The 22,477-nt window shown below is 37.3% G+C and overlaps 1 protein-coding gene across 2 annotated transcripts in view; it reads left to right on the top strand.

Moving 5' to 3' along the window:
* Nucleotides 1–22,477, top strand: part of LOC113112549 (adenosine kinase-like) — a 66,921-nt gene that overhangs the window by 1,327 nt on the left and 43,117 nt on the right. Inside the window, exons 1-3 of one of the 2 annotated variants that reach the window (XM_026278222.1) lie at nt 1,859–1,974; nt 3,117–3,191; nt 5,331–5,384. In XM_026278222.1, coding sequence (XP_026134007.1) covers nt 1,961–1,974; nt 3,117–3,191; nt 5,331–5,384 — 143 coding nt within the window. In that variant the 5' untranslated portion in view covers nt 1,859–1,960. Of the gene's footprint in view, nt 1–1,858; nt 1,975–3,116; nt 3,192–5,330; nt 5,385–22,477 lie in introns of those variants that run through there. The other variant, XM_026278221.1, reaches the window with a different exon arrangement.

Here is a 22,477-nt window from a genome sequence, read left to right as displayed (position 1 = left end):
TAAAATGTCTTTTAAAACAGGTTTATTATAGCCTGCAATAAATTATAGGCCTATAGTCTAAAAATTGTTACACTTCAGTAAGACTTTATCGGTGAAACAAAAGAGCAGCTTTATTTTATGCACCGACTTTCAAAAATGCTCCGTTCAACACAAGTTGCATTTCTTCGTTGTTTTCACTATGTTCGGGCCACAAGAGAAACATTAAAGAAATTAATTAAAACAGTTAGATATACCACATATTAGGAGATTGATCTCCCGTCATCTCTGAGAGAATACACACTGTAAATGTGTTGTTATTTGTTATTTTCACTATTATGGTGAAAAACGTTCACTGCCATAAGTGTGACTTGCACAAAGCTTGCACGTTGCTTATATGATATCCACTCCCTTGCCTTCACTGTTTAAAACAGAAGTAGTCTCTTTCCAATATTGCAATGCACCCTTGCTACAACCCGAATAGACAGATGTGTCGTGGACACGCTCTTGGCTCTTTCTGTAACAACGCGCTGAAACATGCCAACCCCCCAGCCCCCCCCCCCCCAAAAAATATATATATTACGGAATTATTCTCTTTATTCTGTTCATGACATTCCCAATTATAGTTATTAGTGGTGTGCATTGCTGTTGTACACAAGCTGCGTGTGCCGAAGCTAAATAGCTGAATGAACACCGATAAACTGAAGTGCTGCCAACTTATTTAACACAAGGAAACGCGTCATATATTCAGATATAACAAATATAATCTTACAATTTATATATTTCGTGCTAATCTGAATGTTTAACTTCTGTTGTGGATGCGCTCTTGGCTCTTCCCTCAACAACGCGCTGAAACACGGAAACCAAACCGAAAGAATTCATAAAATTTTATTATAATAGTGTTCTCATTATAATGTTATATGACAATCTCAATCATAGTTATTAATGTTGTAATCTGCTGTTTGAGCTGCGTGCGCTGAGCTAAAGATGATAACTATCAAACTGAAGCACGCTCTATTGGCCTATAGCTTAACCAAACGCATTCTATTTGAGAAAAATCAGGTTTAAATGCATAAAATAAACACAATATTACAACATACAATTGCACAAAAAACTGAAAATGCACAAGCAAACTTAACTGTGCTAATTGTGTGAATCCGTTGTGGAAGCGCTATTCCCTTAACAATGTGCTAAAACACGGCGAACAAAGATTCCTTTACATTATTTTACAGTAGCTAAAGATCTCATTGTAATATGACAGACTTGCCCTGCACATGTTGCAGTTCACTGTATTTTCATTTGAAGTAATTCCACTAATATTTCAAGCAATTAAAAACCATAATTGTGTAATCTGAATTGTCCCTGCAGGACATAATTCATTATTTATCGGCTCTAAGATATCGCCCAAATTCTCTCATCGGTTCGATAATGATAACAGAAAAATGTACATTAATCGGCCAACACCAACATGGTGGCCGATATATCGTGAATCCCTAAAAACAATCCTGATACGTCCTCTTCATTTCCTTTCTCATACTCTCATGTTATGAAATAATCACATTTTCAGAAATTATTTAATTCATAATTAATTCTTCTGAAGACCTGATCCTCCCACTTTGGATAATCAACCCAATTCATTTATTAAATGTAAGCCTAAAGATAAGCTTAATTTAGCAAAGCAATAATTTCAGGGGCATGGCTAATGTTTTTTTTTTTTTTCTGTGCATTATAATGAAGGCGTTTTAAAACTACAGTATTTTTAGCTTTTTAAACCACATACTTCGTCCTACGCCAATCATGCAAACATTTCCTGTCATGTATGCCTATGAAAGACAATCAAACCAATCAGAGTAGGTATGGGGCGGGGTGACACGTTCAGCCCCGTCCCAGATTCTTCCCCGCCTTGCTCTGCAGGCTGCAGCCGGTTGCTTCTCGCTGTCTGGCTGTCACTAAATTCCAGTGAGGATCACCTCAAGCCAACTTCATGCCTACAGCAAGGTAGGGCTACACCGGATAGTCAGACACCTATTCAGCGATTTATCGAATTTTATAAGTTTTATAATTTTGTCAGCCCATTTTCCAACCAGAATAGCATGTAGTTTTAAGAGAATTTGATGTTTTGGCAATGGAATCTCACAAGATATGATGCTATAGTTTTCTGGATAGTTTGCTTATTAACAGTGTTTCAGGGATGGCAGTTTTTTTTTACTTTTAGTTGTACAGAGAGATTATTTTAGTCACTACAGAAATGATATTCACATTTCTTTATGCACTGAACAGCACCCCCTAAACATCTGTTTTAGAGCACCACAAGCTTCACAAACTCCCACACTGACACATCTGCACTTATTCACACGTTCCCCAACAACTGTCTTTCTTTGAATGTAGGAGTACAAATGATCATTCAGACGAATTTTGTTGCCTGCTCATTTGTGTCAGTAGAAATCATAGTATTTGGAAGTGCTCCCTTATTTATTTACATTAATAATAAAGAATAATATGTTATGGAAAGGCATGCAGGCTTTTATCATTACTCAAAGCAATGTTATCACATCTGTCAACAATCTATTAGAGGCAAAGTTTTAATCTTAGGGTCTCCACCACACGTTTCGTCCGGGGTGAATGAACGGTCAGTCACTCAGCCACGTGCTTGAATGCTTGGTTTGTTAGATGTGGTGGCTGTCTGATGGTTTCGTAAATGTTTTAGTGCCTGGATTGAAACATTTATGACATGCTTTTCTGCTTTAAAACTATTTGTGTCTGGCTAAACAAATACTGAGTATTTCTGCATCTGATAGACAAAATATCCAGCTTGTAGCTCATCATAGATTTCATCAAAAAGCAATGCTTACTTTCTTCAGATTGTGTAATGTGCTGTAGTTTATGCTCGAATGGATCTTTTGTGTTTATGAATTTCTGTTATGTAAAGTCCCTTTTTGAATTTTTGGTGAACATGTTGAAAATAGTAGGCTAGGTCAAAGAAATCTCCTTGCTATTTTTAGAAGACCCCTCGTGCAAGTGAACCACAAAGGCCATGTGTATATTATTTTAGTGTAATTCTGCTTACGTCTGTTGTCAGAACTACTCCGATGTTTTCCTAATGTCTTAACTTGGCACACATTTTGTTTTGTTTTTTGCAGTCAAAATGCCCTTTTTGGGATGGGAAACCCCCTGCTTGACATCACTGCTGTGGTGGACAAAGACTTTCTAGACAAGTAAGTCACATGTTTCTTTAAATTCAATTTGATTTTAATTAAATTGATTGCATGGCTAGGCACTGCTGTACGTTTGCTTTTGTATCAGCGTGTTGTGACATGTGAGCTAAATCCTCTTTTTTTTTTTTTTAACATGTTACTGAGTGGTTGAACTTTAGTCAGCCCATGTTAGATTTGCAGAGATGCTGCAAGCCCAGTAGCTTTTGGGTTCATGATATAATTTTTCTTCTTTGTAAAGGAATTAAACCTATTACGTTTAATAGGCCAAGTGTCTTTGTTCTTTAAGGAGGCAGCATGTGGCACCATGGACACTCCGTGTTTTGCATGTAGGTCACAGATTGCCATTCTAGCACTATAGCAGCCACTCAGGTCTAACTGGTTTTTGTAGACGATCACTTCATTTGTGAGTTCTTCATTTGGAAATGTGTGAGCTGATCATTCTGATCAAATTGTAGAATGTACCAGATCAAATTTTATTTGGTAAATAAATGTTTTTCAAACAATCAATATAGTTAATAATAATAATATAGTTTATTGGCTCCTAATTGTCTGTACCATTGCAAACAGGTTTGGTAATCTTAAACCTGCTGGACCTGTGGCAGACTTTGACTGTAATGATTTCCAATTGATTTGTTCTTAGTGTAGAGCAGTTTTAGTTGCATGACCTGTTGTTTGCAGGGCAGGGTCAAAGAATAGCTTACTAAGATGCATTAAGAGAGATCAATGAGCTGCCTATTTAATGTTTAGATATTGGCCCAGAACATGATTGACTACATGCAAATATAAAAAGACTATCAAGATAATGGAAAATAGTTTAAGCGGCTTGAGCAAGCAGTTCGATTGGTTGATGAGGGGAAGAAAAATCTATAAAAATATATTGCTCCTTCAGGACACCTAAATCATATCACTTGGTCACTTATGTTCTCTTAAAGACATTATTCACTGACAAATTAAGGTTTTTTGTTATTTATTACAACTTGGTTTAATTTGTTAACCTTTCCTTTCATTTGATTGAGAGAGAATCACAAGAAGATCCCCCACAGTTTACCTGCATGTACACTACTGTTAAAGTTTTTTTTTTTTTAAGAAATCCTCACCAAGACTGCTTTTATTTGATCAAAATACAGAAAACACCGCTATATTGTTAAATATTATTACCATTCAAATTATTACCATTACCATTCTTCAGTGTTACATGATCCTTTAGAAATTATTCTAATACGCTGATTGGTGCTTAAACATTTTTTGTCTGCAGTTCATTTTTTCAGATCAGTTCAAAACTTCTTTATTTTTGTGAAAACTGTAATGCATTTTTTTCAGGATCCTTTGAATTTAAAGTTCAAAAGAACAGCATGTATATTTGAAGTCTATATATAAATGTCTTTACTGTCTTTGACAGTAAAAAACATTGAATGGTAGTGTAAATAATACTCAAGTCATTCTGTTTTTTTTTTTTTGCCTTTGTCTCCAAATGTGTTTTATTGATGGTTGAAGACCTCCTGTAATTGCAATAGGTCAGTGTCTAGTTCCATAATCCTCTTCAGATGTACAAACTCACCTTATTAGGTGAGCTGTTATGACCATTTGTGCTACAAACACAGACTACAGACAGTCATCAGATGGTTTCCATTTTTAAAAGCCAACCAAGTTCAAGTTCTGTTACGAATGACTCATAATAGCCCATGTTTGGTAAATATAGTTTTTGCATGGAATCAGACACAGAGTTCAGTTTCAAATGAAATGGTTGAATTATTGTACTCACTTTTAAAGACGTTTTAAGTTGATGAAGTGATTATGGCTCAATGAAAGAAGCTTTATTTTGTCTTAGGCCTAAGACCTTCACCTACAGCTGTCTTAATGAAATGAGCTGTCGCATGTGCTTATCTTTATCTTGGGGCAAATGGATCTGTTCTGTGTAGATTGCTACATGATAATATCTGTTTGAGAGTGCATTTCAATATTAGTTTAGACATAGGTCATATTTTGACCACAATGTGTTATGCCACTAATGTTGTTTTAATGAATGGAATTAAAATAAAATAAAAATAAATCAAGAAGAAATTATTTGTTATTTTAACTTAGACTTGTTCTTGATGAGTAGATCTGGTGTTACAAAGATTTGGTTTGTGTGTCTAACAGGTATGGACTCAAGACGAATGACCAGATATTAGCGGAGGAGAAACACAAGGAAATGTAAGTGTATTTCACCAGAGCTATATTGTTTGTTTAAACACAAGCCATTTTTGTATATTCAGTGATCCTGAAGGCTAATTATAGACATTCACCCCTCCATGCGAATAGAAAAAAACATCGGTTTCTTTTACATCATGTGATGTGGACCCGGAGTCTAGTGTTCATGAGAATAGCTCTCATTGTTGCATGTGGCATGATGTACTTCCCTACTGTAATGCTTTATTTAGTAGCACTAAATAAGTAGCACATGTCTTAAATTATTTTATTCGCATGGCTGTATGGCAACAAAGAAATTTCTATTTATTTTCACCTTTCGGCGATGTGAGAGCTCTTTATTATGCATTACCAGTTTTGTTGTCATCTTGTGTATTGATGTTACTCCATATTGATTAGCATCTGATCTAAACCATTGATCCTCTTTAATGCAAAGATTAGAAGGATGTTTAGTGCATTAGTAGGAGACTGACAACTCTGAATTATTTTCAGACGGCTGGATTCATCTGATCCCATTTCTCTTGATCTAATCATGTATGAAGCTGCTATTTGATAAGTCTGAAATTGTTTGGTCTCAGCAGTGACTCCAATAATGATTAGACCCTCAGAGATCGAGGGTGTGGCACCAGTAATTTCAGCGTCATGGGAAACTCGCAGTAGATTTAGGGTAACGTGCTTTGGGCTGAGCATCTTGAAGTCCTAGTTGCATCATAAGAGGCTGAAATGCATCAGTCCAGCTTTAGCAAAATCCAGTTTAGATCCGCACTCAATTCTGCTTTCATTTCTGAGTGGCTAGAGCAAGTTTAGAGTGCTTTTAGTCAAAATTCAGTATTTCCTGCTTTTCCTTCTTAGGAGTCAACTGAAAGCCTTAGGAAGTAGAAGAGGGATGTATTGTTTACTTCATGTAATTGCATGTAATTTTGGACTTATTTAATTCGTTTTGAGAACTTAATTTTAGCCCAAAATATATTCCTCATTCATCTTGGTTTGGAAATTGTTGGTGGTGTTATATTTGGTCAGAAGGTACCAAGTGGATTCTGAAATTGACTAAGTTTGAGAAGTGGGCTTATTGCTGTTGCAAAAGAGGATATTACATACTGTTAAAAAAAAAACTCTGCCAGAAATGTTTCATTAACTGATATAATGCTAATATACCAACCTGTTGAAGTACTAATATCTGTTTTGTACCATTGCTGTACACCGACAACCACCAAAATCAGGTGATGAAAGCTCATCACAAACAGCTTTTCCACAATCTGAGGAGGGAAATACTTGTATAGAGAAGGTGCACACGTCATTCACACAAATGCTGAACACTGAAATAATGCAATAAATGTTAATTTAACAACAGTAGATGTAAGATAAAACCCTTATGTAGACAACTGATAAGAAAAAAACTAAGAAGAAACTGTTATTTCAACATAAAAAAAACCTCAATTGTGAAGTGTCATGCAGGAAATTATGGGAATTTATTTTTTTAAACTGTAAATTATACAATGACTTGTATAATGTTTTACTATAAAATTACATATGAGGTTAGATCTGTTACGGTTACTTGCCATATATAGTACTGAAATATACTGTTAACCAATTTTAGGATCTTAGCCCTATTTGCCACTGGATTAGTATTACCTGGTGAACTCTAGACATGGTGGAGGTTGTCTGTGATCATGCGAATCAGCCATTTCTGTAATTTGTAAAGTAAAAATTCCCCCGCAAATAACCTACCATATTTCCCCAGACACTGAGGTCCTGTGATAATATTAGTCCTGTGCAAATTGGCATCTCTGTGATTTGGCGGGGTTGTATATCAATTTCATAACAAAATAGAAAAAGCAAGGACCATCCTACATCCCATTAGCCGTGTTTCCACTATCGAGCTAAGACCGGGCGTGCTAGTGCGTGCCAGGGCCAGTCGCGTTTCCACAGTCACTTCCGGGGCTTGATCGTGCCTCGCTGGGGCTTCCTCTGGGCCAACGGCCAGGGTTTTTTGGCCAGACAAAAACCTTGGGCCAGAGCGGCCAGCTGGGGCTAGAGGAGGGGTTATGAACCAAGGCGGAGTTTCTCCGTGTCTAGAGAGCTCAGCACTGCGGATCATTTCAGAAAGATAACAGCTTTGACACCGGTATTAGAGACTTTTTAAAATAAGTTGAGCTCAAAACTCACTCTTAGTTAGCAGCAAGTGTTTGAAATAACTTGATCCGATGTGGATTCTAATCACTAAACAAGGCAAAAATATTTATAAGCGACGAAAAAGACTATGCACGCTAAACATTAACGTTACCATAGTAAACATGGTAAATATAGAAATCAGACATCAGCTTCTTATTCTCTATTACAATTGTATTTATTAAGTAACATTTTATCTGTCGTTTCGTGAGTTTAGCTCCACGTTGCATAATAATGACTTTTGTTCGGGAGCTTTTATGAAAATAGAGAGTCTGCACTGCGGATCATTTCAGAAAGATAACAGCTTTAACACCAGCATTAAACTCTTTTTTTTTTTTTTTTTTTTTATAAGTCGAGCTCAAAACTCTCTTTCAGTCAGCAGCGAGTGTGTGAAATAACTTGATCCAATGTGAATTATAGAATAACAAGGCTGAAATATTTATAAGCGATGAAAAAGATATGCACGCTAAACATGTTAACATAAAATATGACCGCTTGAAGAAATCAGACGTCAGCTCCTTATTCTCTATCACAATCGTTCATTTATTTAGTAACTTATATTATCAGTCACAAGCCTCGTCTCGAGAGTTTTTCTCACGTTGCCTATCATAAAAGAATATAGCCTAATAATGTTTTTTTGTTCGGGAGCTTTTATAAAAATAGAGATATTATCATTCATTCTAAATATGACGGCTACTGTGGCTAATAAACAGAAACAGACTCGACTGAAAAAGCAGTCTATTTTCACGAGCATTAAAAATAAATAAAATAGAAATAAGCGTATTTATGTGCGATTAATTTTGAGTCCTGATAATTTAAATCAATATGATCAATGTATCACTTATTCTGGTTAAAACATCGATGCTTTTGAATTTTAATATATAACAAAGCATGCAAACAAACTGCCGCTTTTATCATGTTCGTTTTGTGATCGCGCATGTCCCAGTGACTTATTTCTTAGTTTTCTGATAACTTCTCTTTGATGGTGAAATTTTGAGGTTGCATGGCGTTGTTCTGAGAGGCATGTAAAGGGCGTGTTTTAGTGACATGCAGCGGTGCTTCAAGCTCCACTGTGGAAACCCTGCGCTATTCTGGCCTCGGTGCTACTGGCCCGGGGCTATGAGCCCCGCGCGGCCCGCTTTAAGCCCTGGCTCGCACTGGCCCGACAGTGGAAATGCGGCTATTGTGTTTAACCTGTCAGCCAGCACCCCCCATTATGGGACTCACAGCTGAAAGTGCTTTACCTAACTTATAATTGTAACAGATTCCTACTTCAGTGTGTTACAAACATAATTTTGGTGTCTTCGGCAAGAAGCACTTAAATATTTTTTTTATTTGATATAAAAATCCATGAAATGAGTCCTGGAGCAATCTAGAATAGTAATGGGTTGAAAGCCACATGTCTCGAGAGTTTCTATTTCAAATCTGAATAAGATTTCATGAAAAATGAGACTCCTGCAAATATTTTTATGAGACTATGTCTACACCCCTCACCCCCAAAATATAAGAAAATATATTTCCCAATAGTATTGAAGGCTTCTACAAACTATTTAGTCAGTAAACATACCACTGCATAGTTTTTTATTTTCATAGAAACTTAGACATCATATAAGTGATTTTAAGTTGCAGAAAATAGGGTGACCATATTTTAGTTTTCCAAAAAGAGGACAGTGGGTGTGTGTGGGGTGGGGGCTGGGGTGTGGTTTGTGGTTAAAGTAATGCCAAAAGTGCCCAAAGTAGTGCAATCTCAAATATCAAAACTCAAAATGTCATTTCCATACCTAGTATACATATTTTACTGTCACTGTTAAGCATATTTATCATAAAAACAGCTAAAAAAAATTTCCTACCTGCAGTGGCTTCAAAAAAGCAATTTTTAAACATCCTTCAAAGAAATGCTTGTTAGAACCAAATCGTGTAGTAACAGCATCTACAGCAGAGATTTAACTGCCACGCTAACCAGGAAAAAAAAGATCCTGTGTCCCAATGTTCATACTGTCCATCCTAAATAGTATGTGAGATTAGAATAAGTGTGTCCCAAAACGTAGTATATTGAAAATAGTTTGCCTCGGGTGGTCTACTATTTCAGGTAGACTTTTGAAGCGTGGATCTTTGCACACTCTAATAGCTAATATTGCCCACAATCCATTGTGCTTTGGCTAAGGATTCAGTTCAGAACAAAACACAGATAAAAAGCATTTAAATTAACAAATATGGAGTATGTGCATGACCAACAGTTAAGGGGGTTGACTTACTAATAATCAACATTTGACCTGGTAAAAATATTTCATGTTATCTGTTATTTCATTGCAATAACAATGTGAACTTATAGCGATCGCCTTTTGCTTTGTTTTATTTTGTAACAGTTTTTATATATGTGAGAGTGTGTTTTATGTTGAATGTGAATGTATCTGCATGATTACCATCTGTTTGAGTGCAAATCAGCCCAAATCAGCTCGCTATTACTGCATGATCACGGCTATCAAAGTGAACGCGTCTATATGAATAGAGAGTGTGGATTATTTACTTTGTGTTATTACCATTTGTATAAGTGGCCATCAGCACTTATTTGCATCGTAATTCATTGTAAATGCTGCATTTATAGCAATCACTGGATTTTCTGTAATTGGCAAAGAAAGTTAAAAATTCTTCTTATTTTTCTTACTCAAATTATTCTTATTGTGTTTTTGTAGTGCTCAAATCATTTATGATGTCTAAGTTTCTGTCTAGTGTTTTATAATTGAAAAAACTATATAGTGGTTATGTTTACTGACTAAATAGTTTGTACAAGCCTTCAATACTATTGGGAAATATATTTTCTTATATTTGGGGGGTGGGGGTGTAGACATAAAAATATTTGCAGGAGTCTCATTTTTCATGAAATCTTATTCAGATTTGAAATAGAAACTCACGAGACATGTGGCTCTCAACCCATTACTATTCTAGATTGCTCCAGGACTCATTTCATGTGTTTTTATATAAAAATATATATATAAGTGTGGTAAAAAAAAATTCAATGCACTTCAGTGGCTATAATTTTTAATATTTTTGAGCATTATCAAATCTGGTTGATAAAAAGTAAAGCCCAAAGGGTCTTCTTGCCAAAGACACCAAAATCATGTTTGTAACACACTGAAGTAGGAAACTGTTACAATTATAAGTTAGGTAGAGCACTTTCAGCTGTGAGCCCCATAATGGGGGGTGCTGGCGAACAGGTTAAAGGGATACCCCACCCCAAAATGAAAATTATGTCATTAATCACTTACCCCCATGTTGTTCCAAACCTGTAAAAGCTTTATTTGTCTTCGAAACCGTTTTGATGTCCCATAGACTGCCATGTAATTTACACCGTCAAGGTCCAAAAAAGATCATCGTCAGAATAGTCCATCTGCCATCAGTGGTTCAACCTTAATGTTATGAAGCAACAACAATACTTTTTGTATGTGAATAAAACCAAAATGACAAAACTGAATTTTTTTTTTTTTTTTTACAATTTGTCTCCTCTGTCACTAAAAATTATTCTCGTCACTTCATGACGTTACGAATTAACCACTGATGGCAGATGGACTATTCTGACGATGTCTTTCAATCTTTTCTGGACCTTTACTTGGCAGTCAGTGGAACAGTCACGAGCCTCTCGGTTTTCATCCAAAATGTCTTAAATTGTGTTCTGAAGACAAACAAAGCTTTTATGGGTTTGGAACGACATGGGGGTAAGTGATTATTGACAATTTTCATTTTGGGGTGGAGTACCCCTTTAAGGGTGTAGAAGGTACATTGGGATCCCTGCAGAAACCCAGACGTTTAAACTCACAACACTGCCATCTTGTGACAAATAATGTATGTATTTTAATTTGTGTAGTCCCCCTTTTTTAAGCTATAAATTTCAGGAAACAAAATATTCAGCAGTTTTAATGCGGTTCATTAATACTGGAAATAAAATTTTGAATGGGTTTTCTTAAAATTTTGAAGTGAAGTGAGATGAAGGCCATGTATGGAAACCCATACTTTAAATTCTTCCTCTGGATTCAACCTATCCAAGTTAGCGCGCACACATTAGGAGCAGTGAGTAGTGAACACACACCATGGTCACACACTCATTTTTTAATTTAACATTTATTTTTTTATTTTATTATTTATTTAATGCTGGTCAAGTCCCAAATATCTAGAAAAATGAATAATCTCTGAACAAATGAAAAATCTCTAGCCCCGCAGTGTGTTCTTATGTCATTGTAACAGAAGTCATTTCTGTTTTAAGAGGTGGCATGTGTGCCAGTGTATTAAAGTAGTGAACAGCCGCCTCTGGTCTAGTAACACAGAGGCATGTTTGAAAAGGGATCCGCTAATGTGAACAGACACCAGGTGAAGTACCACTGGCAGCCAGCAGGTGGAGGCATATGCTCAGGCATTTTAACAGTTTTACACAGCACCATGCTGCAAGGTGGCTTTTGCTTTTGACAACAGGAAATCTTATCCGATTTCAGATTAGATTTGTTCAGCTTGGGATGGACAATTGAGTTGCTTCCCAGGCTGAAAGGCAAAGCCTGACTGAAGTTATTGGTTTTTAAATTCATTAATTGAGTCATTTGTATATACTGAAACCATTATTAAGAACACCTCACATTGAGTTCTTAAATACCAAGACCATCGCAGAACATACCAGCCCTGATTGGCGTCCTTTTGTTCTGTAGATTGTCCTAACACCACACAGCCCGCGAGCAATCTGCCTCCCCCCGGAGAGAGCTGAGTCTGACTGTTTTCTGTGTCTCAGATGGGGCTGGTTTTGATGAGTGTGCTGTTCTTTATTTGAGAGCGGGTAGGAAAAAGAGCTGTTGCACACCAAAAGCTAAATTGCAGGTGCGCGAAAGATCGGGAAAAATAGTATATTTGAGGGGGACAAACAGTTTGCAAATTGTGCACGCTTGCAGTTTGAACAATTACTCAGCAGTGTTTGGGCCAAAACGCTTTGTCAACATTAAAAAAAGGAAGTAAAATAGATTGGCAGGGATGCTTAGCTCTTAAAGTTGGAGGAGACTGCTACCATTAATCAAAAGCGCTGCATTCCTGCCACTTCTGTCGAGAGCTATATGTTCAGAAAACATTGTTCACTTAAATGAGCCACAAACTTGTACTGTATGTTCCTGTTAGGTTATCCCTGTGTGAGCCATCCTTACTCTGACTTCCCATCGGCAGATACACACCAGTGCTCATCTAGCCTTGGCTGGAAGCATGTATAAAGTTCCACACCTCAGGATCATGTTCCAGGGGTCAGGACGGTGACCTTATCCTGACCTTACAGATGTGGAGGGAGGGTTAAAGCAGGTGGTTTGTCTACCGAATCCAGATTCTAGTCCGGCTCAGGATCAATGGTCTCTGGTGGCTCAGACTCAAACTCTGGCTCCTGCATGATTCATTTCCCATCAGCCATCCCTTCACAGCCAGTCCTCTAAGTGATTTCCCCTAATGGCTGGATGTCCGAGCGGTAACCTTTTAGCGCTCGGCTCTGCATCCACTTCTGCCCGGTCTCTGCTCAGTTCATCTTGAGGAATGAGAGCGAAAGAGGATATCGCCTGTCATACTTTCTCTCTCGCTCTCTTTTCTTCTCAGTCTTCATCATCGTTGAAGCCCTGCTGTACGTTATGACTGCTTAGATTTATGTGCTGTGAATTACGGCTGCAGTAAGCTGACTGCCAGGAAAACTCTAGACTACACTGCGACCCAGTGTAGAAACGCAACATTGGCTTTTATGGCCACTATGGGACTTTCCATTGGTCTTTGCCCTCTCAGGTGGAAACATAGATCTTTTTCTGCTGAGATGCATTAGGTAGGTTGTAACCAAGTGTTACAGGGAGTCAGGTAGAGTGTTTTTTTTCTTAAGTCTGTTTTTTCTCCAGTCAAAGCTGGACAATCTCTAATTGCTAAGCTGCAGGCCACCATGGAGCCCAGCCAGGCCGTCTGTTTTCCTGTTGCACTAAATGCTGGCCTGATGGTGGTGGGCTGGTCCCTCTCCACGCTCCCCTTACAAGCATGCATGTCTGCCATGTTTACGACAGCATTCGGATGCCTTTCCCTCTTCACTCCTGGTTAAGTGTTTGGTTCTATACACTCAGCTGTGAGGTTTGGAATGGCCACAAACCCCAGCTTTGACTTTAATCATCTCGAATCACTCTATAAAACTGACCTCAGACCTGTTGCTCTGTGCTTACTGTCAACCTAGCACCTCATTACCAACAGAGCCGAATGATTATGTGCACTCTATTGCCCCCAAGTCCTGTGTGGCCTGCAGTTTAGCTGAAATGCACCATGGGGGTCCTCCTGCAGGTGGAGCTGTAAGTCACTGCGCTCTTGAGCTTCAGCCAGCTATCATCATGGAAAATATGCTGGGTGTGTAATGAAGTATTGTGCTGGGTGTGTTGTAGAGGAATAAGTCTTGCCTAATGTGGTATTGTTGAATGATCCTCAAGATTTGAATAGCTGTGATAAATGGCATCTCATGCAGGATTCGTTCAGTTTCAGCAAAACAATTCTAGATGAAGATTTGCAACTCTGTGTGTGAATGTGTACATGTATGTATATTTATTTATTTATTTATTTATTTAGATATACTGTAAAGCCAAAGCTGCACTTTTAACATAAAATTGTAAAAGTGGTGTAGAATTTTCTTTTTTCCTTTTCTTTCACAAAACTATCAGCAGACTCAAAATATTACACACAATTATTTTAATTATTCTGATGCTTTTCTGGTGCAATTTATTTTTGTCATTGTATGGAAAAGAGCAGCTTGAACATTGTTCAAAACAACTACTTTTGTGATCCACGGACAAAAGTAAGTCATACAGTTTTGGAATACCATATGTGTGAATAAATTACCAAATTTTATGTCTACTGTCTTATTTATTATCATGTTTTCAGGGAACAGATCAGAGACACAGCATTTGCACTAAAGAAATGGCATGTTGTTAGAAGAAGAAAAAAACCCTCATTATTTTGCTAAAGGAAACCAGTAGTTTGTTTTAGCCCAGCAGTTTAAAGTATTGTAGCCTAACTTGTAGTTGTAACCTTATTTAAACAGTTTGGCCATGTGTATAAATAGCCTCATTTATCTCTTACTGATTCACAGTCAAAAGTTTCTTAAATGAGCATACTTTTACAGAAACGGATATCCTATTGGAAAATTCTTCAATGTCTTTTTTCTTTGTTACTGTTGGAACGCTGTAGTCGTGCACTCTTAGATGGTTCACATTAGGCCATGTGGTGTTCTCTGCATGGATCTGAATTATTGACATGGAACATCATAGCTGAATGGATTATCACAAGTGTCTCCCTTAGGAGATCAGCTAAAGACAGTCTTTTTACTTTTGGTTTGAAGCAGAACCGTCTCTCTCACACCATCTGTCTGCTTTCAAACCCTGAATTGCATTGAAACCAAGACTGTCACCACGGACACATTGCTTCAGACTAGACAAAGGGTCCAAGCCACGATGGTGTGAGGGTCCTGAGATGATCTGACATCAGTAGCGTTACCTTTGGGGCGATCTGGTAGTGCAAGTCAAAGGGCTCAATGATGTCCGTCTGATAGGTTGAGAATGATGTCATGTGTCCACCAAGCTTCATCTGCACCTGCGCAGCTCATCAAAGACAGATTATTTCCGATTTGTACGTCTCGTCGTTAATATGTGTAAAGTTAATGAGCAGATTCAGATTGATAGATTGCCAAGGAAACGGAACACAAGGACCACGTCTGTGACATCACTGGATAATTAGGCCCATGAGTGCGCGCGAATCCGCAACTGCGCTGATTTGCATTTTAATATGTTGTTAGCATAGGTGAAGGTTTATCTCCTCTTGATTAGATTCCAGTGATGTAATCACAAAGCAGAGTTTTACTTCTCAGAAAGGGCACCACGCATAAACATCAATATGATTACCAGTAATTGTTTCAAAACAAATAAGCGGTTGGGTAATCAGTCATCGGGCCGCCTCGGAATTGTTTTGGAAGACGCCCTCCGCTACAGCACATCGGATTCGACTCATTTTAACATCTCAGTTTAAATTGGCTTTCCACTTGTCAGAGTAAAGAATATTTTAAAGATGAGTGGTGAAGGCTCAGAGGTAATCAGTGCTTTTAATGATCTTATTTGTGTGTGAGTGGCTCTGTAGACATTACTTAAGAGTCATTGAGAGAGCGGAGACACTGCGTTTGAAAAGCTGTCCCCTGACAGCCAAATCCATCCATTTATAAAAGAGGAATTATTATTGACTTTCTCTCTCTCTCTCTCTCTCTCTCTCTCTCTCTCTCTCTCTCTCTCTCTCTCTCTCTCTCTCTCCTTAAACAGATTCAACCTTGGGAGAACAGGCACAGTGGAAGCTTAGAGAACAGAATAAGTAATGACACTGTGTTCTTGCTGGGACGTGGCTCACCGTGAAATGGGCTATTGATTTTAAACGGATAAACTGTGTTCTCTTTTGTGTTGAGAAATTACTGAACAATTTAATTAGGGCTGGAACAACAATATTTATTATCAGTTTTTCACCCCGATCTGCCCCCTCTCTACTTTTTTTTCCCCCCATGAAGTCCTTAGTCTCCTTGTAAACTACCAGATTAATTAAACAAACCATGTTGCTTAGCTTGGTGTTGCTGATTAGCAGCCTCACCCAAGAGAGAAAGAAAAAGGGAAATTCTATCCACTGATCACGCAGCTAATTCCTGAAGGTCTGGAAGAATTGGCGCACCAGACGACTCTGTTGAAATGAGGATTGACTGGCACTTTTACATTCGCCGTCGTCCTGCATTGAGTGCATCCCAGTGCGTCTGTTAGCTGTTTGTCTAAATATAGCCTTCAGTGCCAATCAAATGGAAAACTCGCCTCTCGAGAGATTTCGAGAGAGAATTCTTGTGGCATAAACACTTGTCTTTCTTTCTTCCTGTAGTTTTGTTGATGTTTTGAAGTACTGATTCCTGTTGGCAAATGAGTCTATGGTTTAGATGTTACTGTCATTGGTAAACTCTGTTTGATTACATGTGGAAAAAGTGTGTGGATACTTGGTGGATGTCAACTAATATATATATATATATATATATATATATATATATATATATATATATATATATATATATATATATATATATATATATATATATATATATATATATATATATATATAACCTTGTATTTACCTTATAAATTAATTGGTATATGTTTTATAGCACTTTTCATATAAAAAATGCAACTCAAACACAAGGAAAAAAATAAAATAATAATAAACACATTGACAATGCAGTTTGACACTATATACTCCAAAGCAACTTAAATATATAAAATATTTAAAAATATATATATATTGGTAAATATTTCAAAAACATAATTCAAATGAATTAACCAAATATAATAACATTAATTCATCTTAATTATTATTTCTAATATTCTTAACTTTTTTTATATAACATTTTTAAGGCATAAATATTATTAGTTGTCTTTTAGGTTACATGACAAGATAATATTTGTATGTTTTTATGGTAAAATAATTTTTCAAAAAGGTAAATGTTGCTTGTTTTAAATTGAGGTACGAAACCTCCATACCACAGGACAACTTTCCAAAAGTATTTATTTAATGTCAAAACCCATTTAGTTGCTGTTGGATTTGTATTTAAATGAACTTGAATTGCATCTTGCACAGCTTTTTTTTTTTTTTTTGCAGACTGCAATTTATCAACCATACACATCAAAAGCTCTTTACCCAGGACGTCCTGACATTGATTGAGTAGCATCCCATGGGATAACTTTGTGTCACATATAAAATACTACATTGTTTCAGAGCATGTTTTATAGCGGTTAATGACGTCCTCTGATTTCAGCGGCTCAGGATGGCCTGTGACAGCTGTTTAGGGTGGAGAATGATATGTGTGTGCTCTCTGCTAAATGATTAAATGGTTAAAAGGCTCTTGATTGTAGCGGAGCCACGTGATCGCCTGGGCCCCTGCAAGGGGGGAAAGGTCCCGAGGCAGCTGCTGCTTTTGAGCAGGACTCTTTAAGCCCTCTGAGAGCAGGGCCCCTCGCCGTCTGTGCTCCAAGGTGCTGTAAAACAGTTATTCAAGCCCAAATCCTGTGAGCCCCTGTCTGTCTGTGCCTGTGTGTGTGTTCGATTCCAGTCCGTTGGAGTCCCCTCATGTGAAATAAACACCCACAGATTCCCCAGTGTGGATGACTAGGAGCAGGTGTCCCACCAAGCTTTATTAAGTCCTCCCCATCGCTCCTCCATTGACGTGGTGAATGTGGACCGTTGGGGAAGAGGGCCTCACAGGAGGCTGTAGACACTCCGTCTGTCTGCGATTCAGATGTAAAGGGCCATATAGGCATGCACGTCAAGCACTACATTCCACACAAGAGCTGGCTTAACCACACTGTTTCATGCCTTATGTAGCTTTATTTGAAATAGGGTTCTTATCGCCCTCAGCCCACAGGAAACTCCCCTCCTCTTTCACCTCGACCTGAGACCCATCTTCATTCTACTTCAATCATGCATGTTTGGTTTTCTAGAGCTATTGGCGACTACACCTCATGCCCCCCCCAACACAACACACACACACATTTGCTGAGTTGCTCTTAAACTGGGAGAAACACCAGCAGTTCATGAGTACACAATATTCAAGGTGTCATGTTTTATTGGTGTTTCTTTAACTTTTTTTTTTTTTTTTGACCTGTGGACCCTATTTTTCCATAGCTGGTCTATTTAATTTGTCCTCTTAAAATTTTTATGCAATTTCCACCACCTCAAATTATTATTATTATTATTATTATTATTATTGCATTTGTTAACATTCTCTTGAGGAAATTATATTCTGGCAGGATTTCCTAAACTGGGGATTGTGAAGGAACTGCTGGATAAGGATGAAAAGGAAATGATTAATTATGTCATAAAAATGTAAGTTTTATTATACATAAATGTTAAAATAATATCAGTCAAAATAAAACACTTGGAATATATTTTATTGGTTTAACTGCATGTGACCATTAACTGTCATGAGAGAACAGTGAACATACAAATGTTTTGTTTAATTAATAAAATACAAACCTAAAACCGCAGGTGGATTTTCATCAGTTGGGTTCAGTTTACAAAATTTGAGAATCCTTGGTTTATGTGAATAAATAAATTGTCTTGTTTAGACTAATTCCATAGCTAGCATTTCATGTGCTTTAAATTTTAAATTGTTTGACTGGAAATGTGCGACAAAAATACTCTCACAATTTGCCATCATGCCTAATTTCATACCAAACGTGTTTCTCCCCGCTGAGGGAGTACACTAACTTTTAATAAAACTTTATCAGGGCAAAGTTTTGTGGTGTGATATGACGCCACAATTTTATCTTAAAAAATTCAACTTGTGAAAATGATTTCCAAACTAGAAACAAAGTTATTTAATTCTATGTTTAATATATCATGGTTTTTAAAATGTAGTAACCAGTATTTTAAGATATATTTACAATGAAGATCTGGGTCTGGGACAGTGGTTAAACATTAAATTATATAAAAGACTTTTGAAAAGTAGCAAAAACGAATAAAGAAAACATGAAAAAAAGTTTTCAAAAAAAGTTTTAATGTGAACTTCACAAAAAGAAAGACATTCAAATCTGTTATACAAATCATCCCGAGCCATAAATGTGCTTGTAGTTGAAGAAACACTCATATATATTGTACAACACACTGCTTTGAAAGGTGTAGAAAGCCTTTACATCTTTTTCCTAACGTATAACTATGTGAGAAAGGAGATCCCCTCCCCTGCTAGGCACGTGTAAAGAAAAACCTCAGAGAACTATGTGTAAAAGAAGGCGGAAATTTCCAAGCGTGTTATGATTAACATCGAGAGAGGGCAAGATGTAGGTCCCCCCTTCCTGTGGAAAAGTGCTCTGTGCAGGTTAGCATTTAAGCTAGCATGCAGGACAGGAACAGCGAATACTGATGGAGACATTAGTCAGGCTGCAATTGGGGGTTTATTTTTAGAGGGTGGCATTTAAAGCCAGGACACTTGGTTCTGCCTGCCTGTTAATGACTCATCGTGAGAGAGAGATCGAGAGAAGGGCCACTGCCCAGCCACCGGTGAACTATACTCTGCTTTGGATGTCAATTTATAGATTCCAAGTTGTTCTGTGTAGTCCAAAGATTTTTTTAAGCATTATAGCTCAAGTCAGCAGCATTAGTTGCATGACCTTTTTTTGTTTCATTTTTTAAGCCATTAAATGTAACTTGTTTGTTTTGTTTTTTCATCTCTAAAGTATACGTTTTCTGTTAAATCAAAACCTTAAATCCGTTTTGTGACAGGCCTGTATAATTCACTTGTTTATTGAGAGGCTAACGTTGACGTGCAGCCATTGACCACCTTGTTTTTATTTAAACGTGCGGCGCTGGCGAATGAATGGCTGCTTTGTGGCTTCGGTCAGTGAGATGCTTGTAAATTGTACATTTCCTCTCTGTTCCTGTGTTTATGTGGAATTTACATGACAGCTACATTAATAATGTCCCACGCTCTTGCCACCTGGTATGTGCATTTCCAAATAAATGAACCCATCTATTTCACTTCATAATTCAGACGTAGTCAGAAGTTTATCCGGACTTTTTCACGACCACCCAACAGCAGGTTAAATTTGTTCTCTGCCATTAATCCTGACTGTGTCTTTCTGTGTGTGTGTTTTTCTATATATGTGAAGGTGTCTGTATTCATGTATAGGTGAGGACATGTGTTGGCTCACTCCCGATTCGGCCTCTGCAGAATTTGTTCGACAAAGAGCCCAAGTGCTTGCCATGATTTCAAATGGGAAAATAAGGCAGCTCTTTCTGAGGTCATGGTTGTATGTCAATAGCTCTAACAGATGCTATATAAATCTTTGATAGAAAGCTCAGTTCTAGTATAGACATGCACCTATGTGCATCCCAGTCCAGACGGTCTCTCCTGAGCACCATTGGATGAATACAGCACATCTGACATTCACTTTATGTAGTTCACCCTAAAAGAACATTTGAATTTTTTTTTTTTTTTCCTGAGACAAGAACGCATTTTGGTTTTAGGTTTTATGACCTCTTCAATTTTCAGTGAATCCGATTGTTTAGTTCACAACATTCATCTCATTGAATCATTCATGAATCAAACTCATCAGTTTCTCAATTCAAGAATCATTCAAAAGTTTGGGGTAAGTAAAGTATTTGTAATGAAAATTATTTTATTCTCCCCAAGGCTGCATTTATTTGATCACAATTACATTTGTTATATTTTGAAATACTTCAGTATTTTTAAAAATACACGTTAGCTTCATGCCCCAGGTAAAGAGACCTCTTGGCCCAGGACTGGTGAAATATAGCCTCTTTGAATAATTGTACATTTTGTGATATAACAACAAAATTAGCAATTTTTTAAAAATTATTTATTATCCCTAATAACAGACTGGAAAATGCATCATCATCATTCTGTGCATGCAATCATCCTGCAGACCGGTTTCTAAATATGTTACAGTTTAGAAGTACACATTGTATTTACTTACCCTTTCATAAAGTGCATTTGGGTTCTTTTCAAAACGTGAACACTCCTATTTCCATCCATTTTAACTGCATGGAAATTTTTTCTTTTATTTTTTAATTGAATTTATTTTAAGTATTTTGAACAATATAAGGCAGAATTGGCAGATCACATTTGCTCTCAGCGTACTTTCTCATTTGATATGTAACTTTCCACTAAAAGTGTTACTACACTAGCTATTGCAGAGTTTCTCACCATATCTTAACGTTTTGGCATTAGTCTCAACATGCACTTCACTTTATTATTCAGTGGGGTGATTACTCACAAAACAAACTGTTCCTAGTAAAGTGTTTCTGTTCTTTTATGATCTCCCACTCTTGCACCCTTTAGTGTTTTCTATCCAATCCTCATGGACTTAAATAAACCCTTGTTTACAACAAAAAGGCTTTTATTTATTTGTCAGTTGTCCTGTCTAGTGTACAACACATCCTAAGCCAGGGACCCATTGGCATCTATGAGGAATTGTGGATTCAGTGCAATCGTTGCTCGGCTTCTTTGCCCAGCCTTCTCCCCAAACCACTACTGAACGGTTCATCAAAAAGCATTCTGAAGGATCTCCATGAATCATTGAGGAGCTTACACATAGACACACACACACACACCGCTCAGATTGTTTAACTGTCTTATGTTTCAAGCTTCTCTTCTATATCTCTTGCGATCTGGATGCGTCCCTGACAGGTTGTTTTATATCAGTCTGCTAATGAGTATTTAAGTGGTTGTTATTATTGCTAGTTCTGTATGTTTGGCTTGAGCGGTGTCAGCTGTCATAAAGGCAGGTTCTGTGTGAAGCTGTCAGTTCTGTTTAGAATATGGCCTGCATTAGTAAAGCGCTGTATTCTTCCTTCATTAGAGGTCTTCTGTGCAAACAATGATATTGGCAGAGCAGAGCATCTCACTTCAGCGTTTAGAGCGAGCTGTCTCATTGTTCTTGTTTAATTGTATCCAGTTCTATTGACAAAAACAATGTTATTGGAGTGGAGGCGGATATTCTGGATCTAATTAACTGCGATTGTTGTGCTTGAAAGCTCCATCTGAAAGAATTCTGAAGACTTGACCTGGTTTCTCTCTCCCCGCCTCCATCCCTGTGCTTTTCTCCTTATTTTTGCAGCTATATTTTGGTTAAGCTTCTTATGACCAAAAAATAAATAAATTAGACCCTAAAAGTCCTTAAATAGTGGCTTTTTAAAAAATCTCTTTCTGAAAAAATCATTTTGGATCAACACTCAGTCTCTCATCTTGCTTTAATATGTATAACCACAAGCATATGCAAGACATGTTGCCTATGGTTTTATCAATCTGACATTTAAGCGCATTCTTTTCGGCTCTTGTAACATTTGTGTTGGGGAATTTCAAAGAGTGCAGT

Source organism: Carassius auratus, chromosome 13 (assembly GCF_003368295.1).
Source record: "Carassius auratus strain Wakin chromosome 13, ASM336829v1, whole genome shotgun sequence".
In the NCBI taxonomy this organism is placed as follows: Eukaryota; Metazoa; Chordata; class Actinopteri; order Cypriniformes; family Cyprinidae; genus Carassius; species Carassius auratus.
This window is presented reverse-complemented; position numbering and strand designations above follow the sequence as displayed.